Here is a 23,225-nt window from a genome sequence, read left to right on the forward strand (position 1 = left end):
TGTCCACAGTCTGCATACACGCACCTCACGTGGTTGCAACAGACCAATAAGAATCCTCTCTCTCCAGGGCGGATGTTCATTGGTTCACTGAGTGGTGGACCAATAAGAATCCTCTCTGGTGTAGGGAGGATTCCCATTGGTCTGTTAATATCCAATGAGTAGGCCCTTATGCAACTGTTGGTGTGCCTATCTGCATAGCAGCGCTTCTCCCCTGCAGTGGGCCTAATGGCGGTGGAATTAGCGGCAGGTGAACCGGATAGGTGGTGAAATACGCTATATACTGTAAATATTAACTATTTGCCTGGAGTTCTACTTTAAGTGCAGACGTCAAGCCTGAGACGTGTTGGTGGCAGGTATGTGGAATCATGAATAAAGACAACACATTACCCAGGACTACTCTCTGGGGAGACAGCTGTCACCGTTCATGAACTATCTATCAGGAGAATAGATTTAGTGGACTTCACAATCAAACACCTCTCAGCCTCGGTCAGGTCAGGAAGGGAATATCGTCAGCTAGCACAATGTCTGCTTATATCAATCAATACGTATAAATAAGTAATCTTGTTCAGCAGCAGTGTGAACACTAGACGGCAGTCAGCTGAGGGAGCTCCATTATGTGAATATTGAAATTTCACTATCAGTCTCTACGATCACACACACGTGGGTTATTTCACATCTTTGAGGAACTTGCAGGCCTCTTTCACACTGGCACGTTGCATTGGGTGTTTTTAGCCGCAGGCCAACGCTATGCTATTACAAGTCTATAAGGTATTTCAAACCTGCGCGGAGTGGCAGAAGTCCTCAATTTGCCGCTCGGGTAATGCTAGCGCAACAGTGCGTTGGTCGCCGGCTTGCGCGGCGACAGGTGGCAAACCGGAAGTCATATAAGTCTATGGCACTGCACATATTTTAAAACTGTGCGCCGCATGAATCCGCGTTGTGCATGCGTGGAAGCATATTTTGACAATACACTTCCGCGCATTTGTACCGTCGGCCACAGGAAGTGATTGCTAGAGAGCCTCACTTAATGCTTGGATTACAGGGAGATTGCCGCGGTAATCCCCGAAGGTTTTTTTTATTGTTGCGGCACGATGTGATCGTCGCACCACAACGCTGGCTAGCAGTGTGAAACCGGCCTAAAGCAGAACTAGGGTTAGAAAAAAAGAGAGAACATTTTCATAAACCACGGCCACAGTCGTGGCAGAATTTAATGCCCTAGTTCAGCCTATATTACATGTGATAGTAAATTTCCATTAATAATTAGCAATGCAAATTATTCCATGCAATTAGCAATATTTAAAATACCGAGTCCTTTAGCTTTCTTGTTGAGATAAAAGGGTTATACGGGATAAAATGCTGCCCAGACTCCTCCCCCTTTCTATCCTTACTCACAGATGAAGAAAGCAGAAAAGATCTCTACCAACCTCCTCCTCCTTCGGCTGAGAGGATAACTCTTTGTGGATAGCACTGCAGCTAGGCAGTTTCGTGATAAGAATCTGCAGGACTGCAGTGGTGAGCACAAAGAGTTAATCTTTCAGCAGGGGTAAGAGCTGAACAGTGAGAGCTTTTCACTAGCTGGGTAAACCCAAACTGCTGCCAGTTGTATACTTCATGCACAGACTTCTGGGTCATGTGACTGACTTTTTCCAAAGGGAATGCCTCTGGAATGGCAGCATCAAATATGAAAACTGTGTGAGTAATATCATGATCTCCTTATCTCCAAATACAAATACAATATTTGGGCAGGTTAACCTAGAATTTGAAGAAACACTAGAGTTTCTTGTCAAAACATATGATTAAAGGAGAGCTTAATGAAGTACTGGTGGATTTAATTTGTCACTCAACAGCGCATTTGTCTGTAATTTACACTTTTTAAAATATTTCTTCTTAATAAGTAATCAGCTACACACATTTTAATTACTTTATTTGGCTAATTTACCTATTTGAATAAATCGGAGAGATTCAGTATATGGACTACACTTCTAGGGACCACTGTGTCATCTCTCACAAAAATGAACGCTGCCCTCTGCTTGCTTATCATTATTAACCCCCCTTGGCGTTACGATTCTTTCCAGACTTTAGGGTCTAAAAGCAGTGCAATAATTTTGCACCCTTGCACCCTTTCAGCCCCTAAAACCTGGAAAAAGTCATGCTGCCAGGGAGGTCTGCAGCAGCCCAGCAATCACTCACCTCCCTGGCTCCAGCGCTGCAGTTAGGCCTCCATCCTCCGGGTGGCGCTGCAACTCTAAAGTGAACTGGTCGGCTGTCGTCCTGACAGCCGGCGATCTCACCAGCAGGAAGCAGAGCCCCGGAGGAGAGGAAGAAGAATGGCGGCGGACATCGGGACCCCCGGGAGGTATGTAGAAATTCTCCCGCTGCGCGCATTGCTCTGCATATAGCCTCCGGCGGCTACCCCGAGCAGAGGTCGGGATTACCGCTCTTAGCTGCAGTTTTCCGCCCCAACCCTAGCTCGGGATTACCGCCAATGAGGTTAAAGCCTGTTTTACTTTTAATATTTGCGTTGCAGTGGGGATGTAATGCCTCTGCCGCATCCCACCACAACGCAAAAAATGACAAACATATGACCCTGTGGCAGAGTGCGCCAACAGGGTCATATGCATAGTACCACCACCCCCGCATGCCTCTCACTGCCACTTGCCCAGTGACGGACTCCCTGCTGAACAGGAAGTACGTCACTGGGATTCCTGTCATATTCCTGTCATTCCCCGCATCCGCACCACTACGCTACTGCCAACCTTTTTAAACGGCATGCATTGCCCATTGACTTACATTACTTCCGTCGCCTAGAGTTGAGCCGAAATTTTCGTAATTTCGCATTACTATAATTACGCATGCGAAATTTGCGATTACGATGCGAAATTACGGTAGCGTAATTGCCATTAAAATCGTAATTGAAAATACCGTAAGCGTAATTTTCAACGCGTAATTTCGCGTTTCGTTCATGCCGTAATTTCGCATTAAACGCTACCGTAATTTCGCGTTAAACCGTAACGCTCCGTATAATGTAAAAAAGCCGCCGACTTTAAGGGTTAATAGCAAAGCCCCCTTAAATGCCAAGAGCCTCAAATTTGGAGAATATATTAAGGAGATCAGGAGGAATAAGAGGAAAATTTTTTTTTCAAAAAGACCTTATAGTTTTTGAGAAAATCGATGTTAAACTTTCAAAGTAAAAATGTATTCCTTTTAAAAACCCGCCGACTTTAGCGGTTAATAGCAAAGCCTGCTTAAAGTTTAGGAACACCAAATTCCCAGGGTATATTAAGGGGATCAGTGGGAATAAGAGGAAACAATTTTTTTTCAAAAAGACCTTATAGTTTTTGAGAAAATCGATTTTTAAGTTTCAAGGGCAAAAATGTCTTTTAAATGCGGAAAATGTCATTTTTTTTTGCACAGGTAACAATAGTGTATTATTTTCATAGATTCCACCAAGTGGGAAGAGTTTTACTTACTTCGTTCTGAGTGTGGGAAATATAAAAAAAAAAACGACGTGGGGTCCCCCCTCCCAGACCTCTTTAACCCCTTGTCCCCCATGCAGGCTGGGATAGCCAGAATGCGGAGCACCGGCCGCGTGGGGCTCCGCACCCTGACTATACCAGCCCGCATGGTCCATGGATTGGGGGGTCTCGGAAGGGGAGGGGCAGCCAAGCTTTCCCCTCCCCCTCCGAGCCCTTGTCCAATCCAAGGACAAGGGGCTCTTCTCCACCTATGATGGGCGGTGGAGGTGGAGGCCGCGATTTCCTGGGGGGGGGGGTTCATGGTGGAATCTGGGAGTCCCCTTTAAAAAGGGGTCCCCCAGATGCCCACCCCCCCTCCCAGGAGAAATGAGTATAGAGGTACTTGTAACCCTTACCCATTTCCTTTAAGAGTTAAAAGTAAATAAACACACAAACACTTAGAAAAAGTATTTTAATTGAACAAAAAACATAACCACGAAAAAAGTCCTTTAATATTCTTAATTAACCATTAATACTTACCTGTCCCTTTAAATAAATGATCCCTCGAAATAGCCTCGGAAATGTTCTATCAGTTACAATGTAACAAAGTTATTACAATGTAACAACTTTGTTACATTGTAACTACGCCGCACCCGACGTCACTCGCCGCTCAACCGCCGCATACGCGTCTGCGCTGCACGGACCCGACAGAGCTCTGAGCTATATAGCTCAGAGCTCTGAGAAACATCTTTGAATTTGGGCTCCAAGGAGCCCCATTGGTCCTTAGCCCCATTGGTTCCTCCATTTATAAATGGCTTTATAAAGCAGCAGAGAACTGTTTGGGAGTGAGATTTTCCGCATTTAAAAGACATTTTTGCCCTTGAAACTTAAAAATCGATTTTCTCAAAAACTATAAGGTCTTTTTGAAAAAAAATTGTTTCCTCTTATTCCCACTGATCCCCTTAATATACCCTAGGAATTTGGTGTTCCTAAACTTTAAGCAGGCTTTGCTATTAACCGTTAAAGTCGGCGGGTTTTTAAATGTATACATTTTTACTTTGAAACTTTAACATCGATTTTCTCAAAAACTATAAGGTCTTTTTGAAAAAAAAAGTTTCCTCTTATTCCTTCTGATCTCCTTAATATATTTTCCAAATTTGAGGCTCTTAGCATTTAAGGGGGCTTTGCTATTAACCCTTAAAGTCGGCGGCTTTTTTACATTATACGGAGCGTTACGGTTTAACGCGAAATTACGGTAGCGTTTAATGCGAAATTACGGCATGAACAAATACCCATTGTAATGCGAAAATTACGCGAAAATTACGCTTACGCGAAATTTCGCGAAATCCTTCTTCATTACGATTATGTACTTACGGCCATAATCGTAATTACACTAATTACGCGAAATTTCGCGAAATCGTAATTACGTCATTACGCTCATCTCTACCGTCGCCACGGAAGTCCGGCGGTAACACGCTGTTGACTCTGCGTCACCTCAACCGTGGATTGGGCGCTGCTAGTGCAACAGGACATGACGCGTTGTGTGCTAGGCCACATTGCCCTGCATTGCTGTTGCGTTACCCTGCACTTTGCAATTGTAAAAGGAGCCTAAAACAAACCCACAGAAAACTGATACAAAACTGACAAGACTAGCCTGGACTGGACCAGATATGTACACCTTTTATGTGTGAACCCAGCCATTGTAAACTCATACAAAACTGATGCAAAACTGACAGGACTGGGCCAGAAATGGACAGATTTATGTCAACCAAGCCATACAAAACTCATACAAATGCCGTCTCTTGAAATCGGACAGGACAGGACACCTTTTATGTGTGAACCAAGCCTAAGTGGACAAGGTGGAACATTCAATCAGTACTACCTAATGCATAGTTTACTATATCGGTCAGCGTAGGCTTGGTTAGTATATCTGTCACTCAGTGTCTAGAGCAGGCATGAGCAAACTTGGCCCTCCAGCTGTTGCAAATCCCACAATGCATTTGCCTTTATGAGTCATGACTGTGGCTGTCAGACTCCAGCAATGCATTGTGGGACTTGTAGTTCCCCAACAGCTGGAGGGCCAAGTTTGCACATGCCTGCTCTAGAACTGACCTTGCTGAGTTGATCCCTGTAATACTAGGTACACACCATACAATTTTCTGTTAGATTCTTCTGTTAGATTTACCTACAACATGGAAAAAAGCTATCTGGCAGGTAAATCTAAGAGAAAATCTAAATGAAAATTGTATGGTGTGTACCTAGCATAATACGACAGTCTTCTTAAGCTGCCCACTAATTACCAAATTTCCAGAACAATCAACCGGCCGATCCTAAAAATGCGATCGGTCAGGAGCAATATTTTGAACTCACTAACGGGAAGGGAAAGCGTACCCGATCCGACCAATAGGATCGTTCCAAAAAATGGATCGACAGAACAATCAGTTGTTCGTTCTTAATCAACACCATCAATGATGCCCGATCTGAACATTGAATGGTCGATGAGACAGGAAATTGGATTATAAATGGACACCCGTAGGTTTACTCAGCGAGGAAGAACAGTGATCAGATGGGTTGAAGGTTGGAATTTTTTGAATGATTGTTATTCTATCCCCCACACAAAGAAAAGTCTTACTTCTTCTCCCTCCCACCATTTCTCCATAGGAAACATATTGATCAGTTTGACGGTTACATTCTGCCTTGCACCATCTAATCTCTCTACGAGGTTGCAGGCCGTGGTAGGAGAGTGGAAACCAGGGAGTGGTCATTTTGTGTTCACTGATAAACAATTGGTGTCACTCTTGTGGAGTTCCTTTACGTACCTCTTCATGCCGTAATGCCAAGTCCCTTCTCTCTTCTTCTTTATCTGCAATAACCATTTTCAAACCACCGATATTCATTGCAAGCTCGTCTTTCATTGTTTTTAGAACTTTGTTCGTCTGATGGAGCCTCTTCAGCTCACAAGCCTCTTGATTGACTCTGAAATATGTGACATGTGGCATAATGAGATAAACATGTGGACCTATAGTACCAGTCCTACGGTACATAGAACTTGCCTGTGCTCGCTTTACTCTTTGTCTACATTGCAAAATAATAATAATTAAACCAGTGCTTTATCTGTGCAGTTGAACTGCACCCAATTTTCTCCAGAAAACTAATTGAGGGCATAAAACCTTGAGTGGCTGTACAATTTACATAAGATTAGCAGGACTTTGATGAAAAGTTCATTAATGGTATCATTTTTTAATCAGATGTGATCTTTCAATGCAGTTTTTACGATCAAAAGTAATTGGAAGGCAATTATCAATTGTTCCCATAAACAGGTCAATTAGGGCATTTTTTTCTCTTTCAATTCGATCCTAAAAAACAACATTCAGATCAATTCAATCTTCTGATCCAAGCGACCATAGAATCTTTTTACATCGATTTTTACCACATACTGCACAGTTTTCTGTACAATGTCATCATAGAAAAATGCATCGAGAGATCACATCCGATCGTACTGTTAACCACTTCAGTCTAACTGGATGAAAATTTTCGGCCACTTAGGCTGCACGCACTGTCGCGGGTCACGCACGCTCCTGCGGTACATCCCCCCCCCCCCCCCCCCCCGTGTGTGTCCCGCCGCCGGCCGTTAGCCCGGCGATCAGTGAAAGGGATTATAGATCTCTCTTCAGACGCTGCGGCTTTTCTGAGCTCTGGTCTTCTTCCTGGATGCGAGATCGATCGCTCCCAGGACTTTTTGACTGTGGCCATCTTGTGGCCAATAGTAAAACTACACCCCAAACCACATTTTATTAAACAAATACATTTTTACACATTTAAAATCCCGTTTACCTCCCACACCAAAAAATACCCACATACAAGTTTTAATAAAAAATAAAATAAAAAATTACAATAAAAAAAAATAAAAAAAACATAAATTGTTACCTAAGGGTCTGAACTTTTTAAATATTCATGTCAAAGGAGTATATCAATATGATTTTTTAAATTATGGGCTTCTAAATAGTGATGGACGCAAATTGAAAAAATGCACCTTTATTTCCAAATTAAATATCGGCGCCATACATTGTGATAGGGACATAATTTAATTGGTGTAATAAGCGGGAGAAATTGGTAAATAAAGTACATAGGTTTTAATTATGGTGGCATGTATTAATTTCAAACTATAATGGCCAAAAGCTGAGCAATAATGATTTTTTTCCATTTCTTTCTTAATATTCCTGTTAAAATGAATTTAGTATAAATTAATTCTCAGCAAAATGTATCACCCACAGAAAGCCTAATTGGTGGTGGAAAAAACAAGATATAGATCAATTCATTGTGATGAGTAGTGATAAAGTTATTGGCAAATGAATGGGAGGTGAAAGTTGCTCAGATGCAAAAAAATCTCAACCCTGTAGGCTGAAGTGGTTAAAGCGAACATGAAGCGAAAATAAACTTAGGAGATAAAGACTGTTAGCACAGCGAGTCTCATATTGTTTTCCAGTACAGAAAGAGTTAAAGAGAAACTGTCGCGAAAAGCTTAAAGGATACCTGAAGTGACATGTGACATGATGAGATAGACATGGGCATGTACAGTGCCTAGCACACAAATAGCTATGCTGTGTTCCTTTTTTTCTTTCTCTGTCTGAAAGAGTTAACTATCAGGTATGTAAGTGGCTGACTCAGTCCTGACTCAGACAGGAAGTGACTACAGTGTGACCCTCACTGATAAGAAGTTCCAACTATAAAACACTTTCCTAGCAGAAAATGGCTTCTGAGAGCATGAAAGAGATAAAAAGGGGAATTTCTTATCAGTGAGGGTCACACTGTAGTCACTTCCTGTCTGAGTCAGGACTGAGTCAGCCACTTACATACCTGATATTTAATTCTTTCAGGCAGAGAAAGAAAAAAAGGAACACAGCTTAGTTATTTGTGTGCTAGGCACTGTACATACATATGTCAGTTCGGGTATCCTTTAAAATTCAAAACACATACAAATAAGAAGTACATTTTTATTATATTACTTTTCTCCTGTGTTGCTGTCACTGACAGTAAGTAGTAGAAATTTGACAGAACCGACAGCTTTTGGGCTAGTCCATCTCTTCATGGGGGATTCTCAGCATGACCTTTATTCTTTATAAAGACATTCCTTGAAAAAGATTTATATAGAGATGCTGGCCAGCTTCCCGCTCACTGCACACTTTTTTGGCAGTTAGACGGAGCAACTGCCATTCACGAAGTGCTTTTAAAAATAAAGAAAACCCTGAGAACCCCCCACGCAGAGATGGACTAGCCCAAAATCTGTCGGTAATGTCAGATTTCTACTACCTACTGTAAGTGACAGCAACATAGGAAAAAGGTACATTTTTGGCTCATTTTACTTTGGAAGAAACATACTTCTTATTTGTATGTGTTTACTTGTATTTTAAATTTTAAGATTTTCATGACAGAGGTCCTTTAAGAAACTTCAGCTGTTATCTTTGCAAAAGAGCTTCTCTGAACTCTTCGACCCAATTTGGGTTGAATACAGTTTGGTTAGAAAGCCAAAATACAGTGAGAGATAGCTTGTGATAAGGTTTTAATGCAGAAACGTTAAAAGGGCCATTATTTCTGCTCTGTTTTATAGCTTAATTTAAAAGAGAGAGTGTGTTTTTAAAGTTGACACTGTGGCATTATGATGCAATAACATAAAAAAGCTATTTAACTGAGAATAAAAATATGAGCGTTTTCTTTGCTACTAATGTTGTATTTATTATCCTTACTACACATACAATTCCTTATATCACACGTTTTTAGTTTCAGGTTTGCTTTAACTACCTGAGGACCGTATAATGCCAATGGGCGTGGCCGTGGCGGCAGCCCTAGGACCACCTAACGCTGATTGGTGTCAAGTCCTGGGGCTGCAGTTTCCCAGGGAACGGCCGCACGCATACGCGATCGTTCCCTGCCACTTCACGGAACAGAGTTCCGTGATCAGCCTGCTAGCCGCCTATCGCGGCTCGCAGGATGTTTGTAAACGTAAGGGGAAGGAAATCCCCTTTGTTTACATCCATACAGCGCTGCGGTCCCCAGCAGCGTTGTACGAGATCGTCCATCCCCGGCCTCTGATTGGCCGGGGAGCGCCCTTCTCTCATAGGCTGATGCCTATAAGAGGTGGAACAGGACGGATCACCGCCCTGTTCAATACTGTAGGCGGAGGGGAGGGAGCAAGGAGAGGGAGGGGGACGGGGAGAGAGAGAGACTTGATGAGGCTGAAGAAAAAAATGAACAAACTGCCGCAGCGATCGGACACCTCCGGCGGCATGTCCCCTTAGGGACAAAAAAAGAAGGTGAGTCCGATCGCTGGGCTCCATAGCTGGGCTGTGCAGGAGGCTGAAAAGCCTGCACAGCCCAGTGCTGCAAAAAACAGCCTGGTCGTTAGGGGAGGTTAGCACTGTGGTCGTCAAGTGGCTAAGTACCTTAAAGAGGCACTTAAGTAAAAAAAAATGAGTTTTACTCACCTGGGGCTTCCCTCAGCCCCCTGCAGCTGATCGGTGCCCTCGCCATGTCTCTCCGATCCTCCTGTCCCCGCCGGCGGCTACTTCCGGTTTCGCCGTCAGGACCCGACAGGCTGTGAACGCGAGTGATTCTTCGCGTTCCCAGCCAACATATCGCCCGCTATGCTGCTATTGTGGCCTTCCTTGCCACAATAGCAGTATAGGAGGCGATATTGTGGCTGGGAATGCGAAGAATCACTCGCGTTCACAGCCTGTCGGGTCCTGACGGCGAAACCGGAAGTAGCCGCCGGCGGGGACAGAAGGATCGGAGAGACACGTCGAGGGCACCGATCAGCTGCAGGGGGCTGAGGAAAGCCCCAGGTAAATAAAACTCATTTTTTTTTAGACTTAAAGTTCACTTTAAGTGTGATGTAAGCCATGGCTCAGAGTTCCAGGATGCAGAATTACAGATCATAGGAAGTTTATTTTCAGCAGTTGTAAGAATATCATCTTGTTCATGTGAAACCACATTTTTAGACTTCAAACTTTCATGTCCAAAGACATTACTTAAAGTGAACCAGAGACGAAGCACCCTCATGTATTTCACCATATATATCAGTGGGAACATTAGAGAAAACACCTACCCTGCTCTCTGTTTCATCCTTCACTGCTCAGTCTGCTTCTAATCAGCCCTGATAAAATCCCCGACTGAGCATTCAGTCTGGCTTTGCTCAGGAATCATTATAGCTGTATATAAAATACATGAGGATGCTTAGTCTCTGGTTCACTTTAACAACACTAATTAACATGTTGTCTTTGAAAATTTGTATCATTTCATTTTGGGTTTAGTTTGACATAAGAGTTTCTCTTCTATCAACAAAAGGTAAATATTAGCCTATCCTAGCCTAAACTAGCATTTCTGTAAAAATGTGTCATACCTTTGCTTAAGCTGTAAGAGGTCCATATTGTAATTATCGATGGCCATGGATGTTTTTGCATTCCCCATTTCTGTTGTGAAGATCTGAAAAAGAAAGTTGTCATTACTGCATGGAGTGAGATTACAGATACTCCCTGATTTACCAACACCCGATTTACAAATGACTCACCGGTTCGAAAGGCCTGAAAATGTGAAATTTGATTCTTTCGGAACCAGTGAAAATTTTCTTTTTTTCAAAAAGACCATGTAGTTTTCAAGAAAATCCATTTTTGAAAATTAAAAAAAAATGTTTGTTTTTTTGAAACTGTTAAAATGACATATTGCTTTCTGGTTCCTGTAGGACTCATTGCACATGTGCAATGTTAGCTGGATAGTAAAAAAAAATCAATATAGATACATCTGAGATAAGAATCCTTAGATTCTAATGACTGATTTGACAAGGTCCATTAGCTGGCATTCTGCCATGGTAAAGTCTTTAAAGGATACCCAAAGTGACATGTGGCATGACGAGCACACAAATAACTCTGCTGTGTTCCTTTTTTTCTTTCTCTGCCTGAAAGAGTTCAATATCAGGTATGTAAGTGGCTGACTCAGTCCTGACTCAGGCAGGAAGTGAATACAGTGATACAATGACTTCACTGATAAGAAATTCCCCTTTTTACCTCTTTCTTGCTCTCAGAAGCCATTTTCTGCTAGGGAAGTGTTTTATAGTTGGAATTTCTTATCAGTAAGGGTCACACTGTAGTCACTTCCTGTCTGAGTCAGGACTGAGTCAGCCACTTACATATCTGATATTTAACTCTTTCAGACAGAGAAATAAAAAAAGGAACACAGCATAGTTATTTGTGTGCTAGGCACTGTACATACATGTCTATCTCATCATGTCACATGTCACTTCGGGTATCCTTTAAGTGATCCATAGACATTACACTTTGCTCAGCTAGGAAACCTCATATTGGCTAGTCTGGCCAACCACAGGATGAATGAATGACCAGTCATTTGTACTACTCTGTGAACAACTGTGGTTGGCCAAAATTCTCATCCACTGACTAGCAAAGGATCAGATGGGTACCACATGACTTTATTGACGTGTTGGCAGTGAATGCACCACACTGAACTTTATTGGCCGTAACAGGGCTGACTCTGCACAGTCTATAGGCTAGTCTGCAGATGGTAGACCGGTTGTGAAGGTAGACGTAGTTCAGAAACTGAAGTCTTTAGATGGTAGACACTTACAAACTCTATGCTTCTATTAGGGCTGGGGTCCACTAGAAATCACAAAATGCAATCGCCAAATGTTTTTTGTAACGATTTTAGCAGCATTTTCCAAAACAATTTCTATCAGAGGCATTCCCAGCTCAGTTCACCGCTAATCAGGCCCATCATTGACCTGAGGAAGTGGAATTGTTGCCCACAAAACGCAGTCTGTTTTGTGCAATAAAATTCTTATTTCAAGCTTATAGGCTGAGATCCTTCAGTAATAGGTAAGCTGCTTTTCCCATTGCTTTTAAACATGTTTTATATAATCAAACCAGTCTCGCCACTGTCACATTACACCGATCCTTCGCTCACTGCACTGGCCACCAGTAGAATGGAGAATACTCTTCAAGATTGGACTGCTGACATTCAAATCCCTGCACAATCGGGGCCCTGGATACATAAAGGACTTGCTGAAACTGCACCACATCTCTCACAACCTCAGATCAGCAAGTTCTATAAACTTGGTCACTCCCAGAGTGCACCTCAAAAAATCTGGAGATAGAGCCTTCTGTCATGCTGCCCCTACTCTTTGGAACTCCCTGCCGCACCCAGTAAAAAAAGCACCATCCCTGGAGCTATTCAAATCCAGACTGAAAAGCCACCTGTTTAGCCTGGCAATTCCAGACTTATAAAATTCTTCCTCTGTACCACGATGGTCGGAGCCATGCTTATGCGCTTTGAGTCCCATGGGAGAAAAGCGCTTTACAAATGTTATTTGTTGTTGTTGTTGTTGTTGCGCTTCTCAAATCCCCCATAGCATATATCACCCTCTTAAGGAGGGCAGAGACAGCAGTCTCTGTTTTTATAGAGGGAGCGACCGTATCATAGAGAGACCAGTTCTAAACCCAAGTGTGGGACGGGCATTTTCCACACACACTGAAGATGGTTGCTACATACTAACCCTGGTTTGTGAGTCCACTTCTTGGATTATATTTTACCCCATTGACTCTTGACATACTGCACTATATTGGGCTCCTTCTCTTCTTTTGTACAATCCATTTTTTATCAAGGTGTCTTGATCCACTTCCTGGTGATTTTAAAGGATACCCGAGGTGACGTGACATGATGAAATAGACATGTGTATATACAATGCCAAGCACACAAATAACTAAGCTGTGTTCCTAGTGTTTCTTTTTTTCTTTCTCTGCTTGAAAGAGTTAAACATCAGGTATGCAAGTGACTGTCCGGGTCGGAGCACGGTGGGACTGGATCAGACTAGAGCATAACCTTCACTGATAAACAACTACAGCCATAAAACACTTTCCTGTCAGTAAATGGCTTCTGAGAGCAGGAAAGAGCTAAATAAAGTCAACAATTCATAGATTTTAGCTCTGGTATACTCCAATGAAGGTGTCATTGAGCAGAGACAATGAAACTGTAAAAACTTAAAAACTAGTTTTAAATATAAAATAAAACTTTGGGATTTCTCAAAAAGTCATTTTTAGGAGAAGGAGGATATACACAATTGATTTTCTCATCAGTTTATTTCCACTTTGGATGTCCTTTAAAGTATTTTTGCATACTGCAGATTATTGGTGATCTGCAGTATCACCAAGAATACAGATATATACCTGATTATTGATGATCTGCAGAATCACCAATAATACATGTATAACTAACCTCTGGACACCTGATAAAGTGTAAGTGTTTGGTGCAACAGTATATGAGCCTGGACCACCTGAGGAGCAGGTGACCCTAGACTGTATAACGAGTATCTCCTAGACAGGGTTGGAGATAACCAGAGAGCCAGTGATTCCCTGAACTGCTGGGAGTCAGACTCTACTGCAGTCAAAGGACTCCTATGAGATAGAGTCCCAGACCGGATTGCAGAAGGGTCCCTCTGAGGGACAGGGAGTCCCTGCAGCCACTAGACACCCCACCGGGGGGGTGTCACAGGTAGAAGGGTCGGCCAGGCCGGGTCGGCAACACACGAGCAGATAAGGTACAGAGACAGAAGGCTGATTCGGTAACCAGGGACAGGCAGGGTTGGCAACAGGAAATCAGATATGCGTAGGTACCGAATCAGAGAGCAGGAGAAGAATCAAGAGAGCAATAGGTCATAACAGATATCAAACAGAAGCCTAGTCTAGAGTGTGAGGTCCGTGGTCTCAACAACCAGGAACTGGTCTAAAGAATAACACAGCAATGACACAGTATCCCTAATCTTGGGTGTGATGTCCGTGGTCTCAACACCCTGGAACTGGTCTAAAGTATAACACAGTAATAACACAGTAATCTGGCTAAGTGTGAATTCCCAGGTCCACCTGGTTCTAACACACTATGGGATCTGACTATGGTCTGAGTGCTAACACATAAGCATTCGCAACGGCAGACAACCAGCAACTGACAGGCAAGATGTATATATAGCAGAGCGCTCCTCAGCACCGCCCAGTCCCATTCAGCCAATCACCTACTGCGCTGGGATCAGCTGATTGTCCTGATCAGCTGATCCCTCTCCTACTGGCATAAAGGGCCTGCCTGTTAGTGCGCGCGCGTAGTTCTCCATCTGTGTGCACTACTAGGCTCAGACAAACCAGACGCATGTTGCTGCGGAGAAACCGCCGGTCTGAACGCGGAACCAGCCGCCTCGCTGTCAGACCGCGCGGCGGTGTCTCCACAATCCATTACAGTACCCCCCCCCACCCCGAGGAGTGGACTCCGGACACTTCCCACCAGGCTTCCCAGGATGTAAGTCATGAAACTCCTTTTTTAATTCCTCCGCAGGCATGCAATCTGGCACCCAAGATCTTTCCTCTATGCCATATCCTTTCCAGTGGACCAGATACTGCACGGAATTCTGCACTAAGCGAGAGTCCAGGATCTTTTCAATTTCATACACTGGTTGGTCATCCACCAACACGGGTGGGGGGGGGGAGGGGAATCCACGTGTACCGCTGGCTTCAAAAGAGACACATGGAATGATCTCACACCTCTCATACTAACTGGGAGATCAATCGCGTAAGTGACATTATTGATTTTCTTGGACACTGGAAATGGTCCTATAAATCTAGGGCCCAGTTTGGGTGACAGTTGCTTCAAGGCCAAATGTCGAGTGGACACCCACACCAAATCCCCTGGAGAGAACTTCCACTCTACAGACCGTCTTTTATCTGCCTGTCTTTTCTGGGTTTGGAAAGCCTTCCCCAGATTCCTCTTAACCATTCCCCAAATCTCCTTTAGAGCCCTCAGCCAGTCTTCCAGAGCTGGGAACGGTGTAGATGCGACCGGCAAAGGAGCAAACTTAGGTGATCTTCCTGACACTACCTGGAATGGGGAAAACCCAGAAGAAGAGCTTTTCAGGTTGTTGTGCGCAAATTCCGCAAACGGCAAAAATTTTACCCAATCGGATTGCGCATCTGCAACATAACACCTGAGGAACTGTTCCAGGGATTGATTAACTCTCTCGGTCTGGCCGTTGGTCTGTGGGTGGTAGCCTGATGAAAATGCAAGATCCATGTCTAATTGATGGCAGAAGGCTTTCCAAAACTTTGAAACAAATTGGACTTCCCGATCTGACACTACATTCTCCGGAATGCCATGCAGCCGGAAAATGTGCTGGATGAAGAGATCAGCCAATTACTGGGCCGAGGGGAGTCCTTTCAAAGGGACAAAATGAGCCATCTTACTGAATCTGTCCACTACCACCCAAATGGCCGTCTTGCCCTCAGACCGAGGGAGCTCACCCACAAAATCCATGGAGATATGGGTCCATGGTTCACTTGGAACTGGTAAGGGCTGTAAGGTGCCAACAGGGGCCTGACGAGAGGGTTTACTCCTTGCACACACTGCACACTCTCTTACAAACTCCTTACAATCTGTTGCCAATGTAGGCCACCATGCACATCTGGCCAGTAAATCCTGAGTTCTGGTGGCCCCGGGATGACCAGCATTCTTGTGGGAATGAAACAGTTGCAAGAGTTGTAAACTGAAAGGCAGTGGTACAAACATGACCCCATCAGGCTTCCCCTCTGGAACATCCTGTTGGTAAGGACTCAGAGTGACTGTCCAATCCTTCCAGGTCTCAGTGGCTGCCAGAACTACCTTCTGAGGTAGAATGGTCTCAGGGGCTGAGGGCTGTACTGTCTCAGGTTCAAAACACCTGGATAAGGCATCGGCTTTGATGTTTTTACTACCAGGGGTATACGTAATTACAAATCTGAAACTTGAAAAGAACAGTGACCACTGGGCCTGGCGGGACTAAGTCTCTTAGCACCTTCTATGTACTCCAGATTCTTATGATCTGTATAAACTGTGATAGTGTGTTCTGCACCTTCTAGTCAGTGTCGCCATTCCTCAAAAGCTAACTTGATGGCCAAAAGCTCCCGGTTGCCTATGTCGTAGTTTTTCTCTGCGGGTGAAAACCTACGAGAAAAGTAGGCACATAGGTGGAGTTTGCCCTGTAAGCCTGACCTCTGAGACAATACAGCTCCCACCACCTCTGAAGCATCAACCTCCACAATAAAGGGAAAGGTGACATCGACATGTCTCAATATAGGTGCGGAACAGAACAGTTTCTTTAGTGTGGAAAAAGCCGCATGAGCCTCAGTTGACCAGTGATGAGTATCAGCCCCTTTTTTGGTGAGACTGGTGAGGGGCGAGATGATGGTAGAGTACCCCTTTATGAACCTTCTGTAGTAGTTAGCAAAGCCCAGAAATCTCTGTAGCGCCTTCAGTCCAACAGGCTGAGGCCACTCCAGGACAGGGGAAACCTTCCCTGGATCCATTGAGAGGCCAGAGGTGGAGATAATGTACCCCAAGAAGGCAACCGAGGTTACTTCGAAGAGGCATTTCTCCAGTTTGGCATAAAGCAAATTCTGTCTTAACTTTTCTAGCACAAACTTAACATGCCTGCGGTGTTCAGAAAGATTGGACGAAAAGATCAGTATATCGTCCAGATAGACTAGGACGAACTTCCCCAACACCTCCCTGAATACCTCGTTAATTAACTCCTGGAAGACAGCCGGAGCGTTACACAACCCGAAGGGCATCACTAGGTACTCGTAATGCCCGTCGGGCGTGTTAAAGGCTGTCTTCCATTCGTCACCATCTCTAATACGCACCAGATTGTATGCACCTCTCAGATCTAGCTTTGAGAAAATCTTGGCGTTGGTCACCTGAGTGAACAAATCGTCAATTAAAGATAAAGGGTAGCGATTTTTCACCGTGATCTTATTTAGGCCTCTATAATCAATGCAAGGACGAAGGCCTCCATCTTTTTTCTTTACAAAAAAGAATCCTGCCCCCGCTGGTGAACGAGAGGGACGGATGAACCCTTTAGCCAAGTTTTCTCTGATGTATTCCTGCATAGCTAGTTTCTCAGGCCCAGACAGATTATAGAGGTGACCCCTGAGAGGCATACAACTAGATCTCAAATCAATGGGACATTCAAAGGTACGGTGGGGGGAAGTTTATCTGCCGACTTGGGACAGAAGACGTCAGCAAATTCTGCGTATTGTTTTGGCACACCTTCAACCTGAATGCTGGTATTACCCACGGTTACTTTCGCTAAACAATGATGATAACAATGGGTCGACCAGCTCGTTAGCTGACCTGAAACCCAGTCTATCTGAGGGGAGTGAAGCTGTAACCAGGGCATGCCAAGAATGACGGTGGAGGTTGCCATACGTAAGACCAGAAATTGCAGATTCTCCTCATGCAGTACCCCAACACTACACCTTAAATTCGGAGTACGGGACAGAGGATGTCTACTTTGCAGAGGAGAGTCATCTACAGCAGTGACCAAAATTGGTTGGTCCAATGGGAGTATAGGAATTCCCAATTTTTTTGCAAACTCGTAATCTATAAAGTTAGCCGCTGAACCAGAGTCAACAAACGCTTCAGTGGTAACAGTCTGACCCTTCCAAGTGACAGAACAGGGAAGGAGTAAACGATTGTTGTCTAGATGTAAAGACTGCGCGCCTAGGGTATTACCTCTGACTACACCTAGGCGGCAGCGTTTCTCGACTTCTTGGGGCAATTCTGCACTCTATGGCCCTCCTCTGCACAGTACAAACAGAGCTGTTCTGTTTTCCTGCGATTCCTCTCCATCCGTGTCAACTTGGACTGACCAATTTGCATTGGTTCTGGCGGAGGTGAGACGGGTTTAGGAGAGGCGTAAGAGACATATCTGACCACGTTCTTACCACGGGTTTGCTTCTGATACCGTAAACGGCGATCAACCCGTACTGCTAAAGAGATTGCCTCATTAATAGTTTTTGTTTCAGGGTGTCCCAACATCAACTCTGAAACTGCGTCTGACAACCCTGATAAAAAAACAATCTAACAGTGCAAAAGGTCCCCACCCAGCTGACACAGACCACTTTCTGAATTCAGCTGCATAGACTTCTACTGGATCCTTGCCTTGACGCAAGGTTTTTAGCTTCCGTTCAGAAGTAGAGGCAATGTCCGGGTCGTCATAAATTATGGCCATGGACTTAAAAAAATCCTCTACTGACGTCAGCGCCTCATGCCCTGTCTGTAGGCTATATGCCCAAGTTTGAGCATCTCCTGACAGCAGGGTCTTAATAAATGTAATTCTCTGTGCCTCTGTTCCTGACAGGTTAGGTCTCAGTTCAAAATACGACATTATACGATTCTTAAAATTCTGAAAGTCAGATCTATGACCAGAAAACCTTTCGGGTACAGACATACGTAAGTCTGTAACTGGAGGAGATCGCACTGAATTTACAGCCGTCTGAAGTACCTGTAAGGACCCAGATAAAACAGAGATCTGGGCCTGCTGACCGTCTAGCACTCTGATGAAATTTTCCACCGAGGTGGTGAGTGTATCAAGACGGCTGTTAAGTGCGTCCATTTTGTTTTTCAGGTCTGCCATTCTGTAACGATCGGTGTCAGCACACAGAGAGAATCTGATTATTGGTGATCTGCAGTATCACCAAGAATACACATATATACCTGATTATTGATGATCTGCAGAATCACCAATAATACAAGTATAACTAACCTCTGGACACCTGATAAAGTGTAAGTGTTTGGTGCAACAGTATATGAGCCTGGACCACCTGAGGAGCAAATAAACCTAGACCATATAACGAGTATCTCCTAGACAGGGTTGGAGATAACCAGAGAGCCAGTGATTCCCTGAACTGCTGGAGTCAGACTCTACAGCAGTCAAAGGACTCCTATGAGATAGAGTCCCAGACCGGATTGCAGAAGGGTCCCTCTAAAGGACAGGGAGTCCCTGAAGCCACTGGACACCCCACCGGGGGGGGGGGGGGGTGTCATAGGTAGAAGGGTCGGCCAGGCCGGGTCGGCAACACACAAGCAGATAAGGTACAGAGACAGAAGGCTGATTCGGTAACCAGGGACAGGCAGGGTTGGCAACAGGAAATCAGATATGCGTAGGTACCGAATCAGAGAGCAGGAGAAGAGTCAAGAGAGCAAAAGGTCATAACAGATATCAAACAGAAGCCTAGTCTAGAGTGTGAGGTCCGTGGTCTCAACACCCAGGAACTGGTCTAAAGAATAACACAGCAATGATACAGTATCCCTAATCTTGGGTGTGAGGTCCGTGGTCTCAACACCCTGGAACTGGTCTAAAGTATAACACAGTAATAACACAGTAATCTGGCTAAGTGTGAATTCCCAGGTCCACCTGGTTCTAACACACTGTGGGATCTGACTATGGTCTGAGTGCTAACACATAAGCATTCGCAATGGCAGACAACCAGCAACTGACAGGCAAGATGTATATATAGCAGAGCACTCCTCAGCACCGCCCAGTCCCATTCAGCCAATCACCTACTGCGCTGGGATCAGCTGATCGTCCTGATCAGCTGATCCCTCTCCTACTGGCATAAAGGGCCTGCCTGTTAGCGTGCGCGCGCGTAGCACTCCATCTGTGTGCACTACTAGGCTCAGACAAACCAGACACATGTTGCTGCGGAGAAACCGCCGGTCTGAACGCGGAACCAGCCGCCTCGCTGTCAGACCGTGCGGCGGTGTCTCCGCAATCCATTACACCAGCCCTTCCTTTACTCATCCTACAAATCCTGAGCTTGCCTATTTTGCACAGTCTGTCACTACAAGATATTACGTACTGATAGCATTTTTAAAGCTTATTTCAATGTCATATCGTGTACGGCAATCCAATACATATAATCTATGCATAATTATATTACAAAATGTCCATATAAAATGTGTCACAGCAATTCAGGGAGGCAATTACTGACTGGGCTGACTCCTCCGGTGTAATTGGTATATCGGCAATGCCGGGATTGTGTAACAGGCCACGAGTCTTTTCAGCATTCCAATTAAGCTGCTACTTTTGTTTGACGCACTTTGTCTGACATGCGGATTATTAGCACGGAAAATCATTAAGAAATTGTTTACTAATGGCTTATTCAGACTAGAGTAGTTAATGACTAAACATCTAAGGTGTGACAGTATCGTTCATTGCCAGTCTAAACAGGTTTGCAGCCGGGGACACAAGTGCTCCCGATGACTTTTGAGGACACTCGGAGGCAGGGTACATTTACCGTGGGACATTGCTGGAATGAGGGGACTGAGAGGGGATGGGGAAAGCTCATTAGGAGGCACAGCCTCACCTCTCCATAGGGGGGATCACCTGATGTCGGATACATGTGCTTTCTGGTTACTTGAGCAACTGGCCTAAAAAGCACAAACCATCACCCCTAAATACTTACCGAGCCTCCAGTGACGTCTTGCAGCCTCCCTCTTGCTCCTGGCGGGCTCCTATCGGCTGTCTGGCTTACCCCATGCACGGAAGCCAGAGTGTCAGCTGACCCGTATTGGGTCCCGTGACACAGCAGGAGCCGTGCATGGACGCCGGAAGCTGCTGGGAGCAAGAGGAAGGCTGCAAGATGTCGCTGGAGGCTAGGTATTTAACCAGTTGAAGACCACAGCAGGCTTACACCCCCCAGCGACCAAGCGATTTTTTACAATTCAGGCCACTGCAGCTTTAATAGCTCGCTGCAGGGCCATACAAATCAGCACACAAATTAATCTTGTCCCCTTTTCTTGCCACCAACAGAGCTTTCTGTTGGTGGCATCTGATTGCTGTTGTGATAATTTTTCCTGGATTAGGCAGTCCCAGGAGAACCACTCTGCGGCTGCAATTCTGGGTGACGCGGTCGCAGAGTGGTTAAAAGGCTGCAAACATGTCCTGTTATCCCTCAGGCATGCCAGTTAGTTGAGACTTCCTGTTGTTTGAGTTCTGGATAATGGGGACTTTTCTGTATCTGACTTTGTTTTACTACAGATTTGCTTTATGGAAAAGTTGGGTCTGTTACCTTATCTCAAACATTGATCTTTGCTGATTAAAGTGGGCAACCTCAATAACCGCAGCATGGTAAAATATTGGCTATCACTCTTGCCTTGCAGTGATTGCTAGGGACCCTGGCTCACATCTGGGCCTGGACAATGTCTGCATGGAGTTTGTATGTTCCCCCATGTTTGCTAGGGTTTCCTCAGGATAATCCGGGTTTCCTCCCACATCTCAAAAACATACAAGAGGGGTTAACTGGTTCACCCTCCAAAACAATTGACCTTTAGTCTACTTTAGTAGCATAAAACTATGATTGATTATGGTAGGGATTAGATTGCAAGTTCCTCTGATGGACAGTTAGTTACAAGAATATGCACTATGTGAAAGCACCGTTTACACAAAAATATTAATAATTAAAAGGCTTGTGAGGCAAAATCTTTCCTTACATTGTTTGCATGTTAGATTTGCCTGTATTTCAGGGCTGGAAAAGTGTAATCTTCCCTACCTGTACCAAGTATAGTTGGTCTTTTAGGTCTTGTTCATATGGACAAATTGAGCAGAGGTGCTTCTCAACCACCTCAGTCAACTGTCTTCAACTCCACAGCACGGCTTCTGATGAGTCATATCGATGACGAAACTAGTTAGGCGGGGCTGCGTTTGATGAAGTGGCAGCCAGGCGTGCAGCGGTCGAGCCAATGGAGTGGGGAACTGAGGGGACGAGTATTCGTTTATGCCCTGCCGGTGGCCACCTCCTGGGGGAGAGCCCAATAAAAACTCTATGCCTGTTTGACATCATGGAGCATGTGAGTGAGCAATTTTAATTTAATTTTTAATAAATTGAATTGTTTTTACGCTATGGGAAGCCTTGTGCTTTACTTGAAGGTGCAATCTCTGTGAAGATACTGCTGTATAAGCGAAAAGTGGATCGTGACAGGCTGGGGATCGCCTGAGAGTATCCCAGAAGCGCTGATGACCCATCTTCACACCCGACGCTGCGTTGCGGTTCCGACCCAACCGGGAGCATCGATCCGCCGGGAACCGGCGTTTTCCGTCGGGTTCAATTAATTAATAGCTACCGCCGCTGATTGCGTTGCACCGCAGATTCCCGACGACACGCCGCAGGGCATATAACGCATGCAGGAAACGACTCCTGCGCGCGTTGATAGATGTGAAAGAGGCCTTACTCCACTGAAAAGTTGGAGAAAAGGACATTTGATAAGTGTTGATATTTACCTCAGGATATTGCATCTTGTATACAAGCAGGACTTATATCAGGGATGTTGCGCAGTCTTATGTGTACAGGTAGTCCCCGACTTACGAACGCCCGACTTACGAACGACCCGCCAATACAAACAGCATGCATTCTGTGTTGCCATGGGAACAAGTAAAAAAAAATTCAAATTGGACTTGTAGTTTTTGAGAAAATCGATTTTAAAAAATTCAAACAAAAAATGGCTTTTAAACTTGTATAAGCAGGTACAGAGGGCAGAGGTGACACAGAGGGGGACACTGGAGGCACAGGGGGCACAGAGGAGGTACAGGGGACAGAGATGGCACAGTGTTCCGACTTAAGAACAGATTCAGGTTAAGAACGAACCTACAGTCCCGTTAACCGGGGACTACCTGTATGTGTTTTAGGCTTTATTGAAGTATTTTAGATAGCCCACCACCTCTTGTTTAATTGGAGTGTTCCTCAACTGTACCTATCAGCACAGTGAATTGGGTAAAATTGTGGTCAACTCCACAGTATTTGCAAGAGCTTGAGAAGCAGTTATCAGGTGTCTTGTAGTGGTCTGAAGGTCTTCATCAGACATCAGGCCTGTCAGATGCTTGTTAAAGTGCCCATTAGTGGTACAATCTCCCAAACG

The 23,225-nt window shown here is 44.6% G+C and overlaps 1 protein-coding gene across 7 annotated transcripts in view; it reads right to left on the reverse strand.

Annotated features, from left to right (window-relative positions):
• The window catches only part of KRT222 (keratin 222), a 119,067-nt gene that overhangs the window by 41,978 nt on the left and 53,864 nt on the right, over positions 1-23,225 (reverse strand). For all 7 annotated transcript variants that reach the window (XM_068262603.1, XM_068262605.1, XM_068262604.1 and 4 more), the window contains 2 exons: positions 10,852-10,934; positions 6,275-6,431 (listed from right to left, as the gene is read on the reverse strand). In XM_068262603.1, coding sequence (XP_068118704.1) covers positions 6,275-6,431; positions 10,852-10,934 — 240 coding nt within the window. The remainder of the gene's footprint in view (positions 1-6,274; positions 6,432-10,851; positions 10,935-23,225) is intronic.

Source organism: Hyperolius riggenbachi, chromosome 12 (assembly GCF_040937935.1).
Source record: "Hyperolius riggenbachi isolate aHypRig1 chromosome 12, aHypRig1.pri, whole genome shotgun sequence".
Lineage (NCBI taxonomy): Eukaryota > Metazoa > Chordata > Amphibia > Anura > Hyperoliidae > Hyperolius > Hyperolius riggenbachi.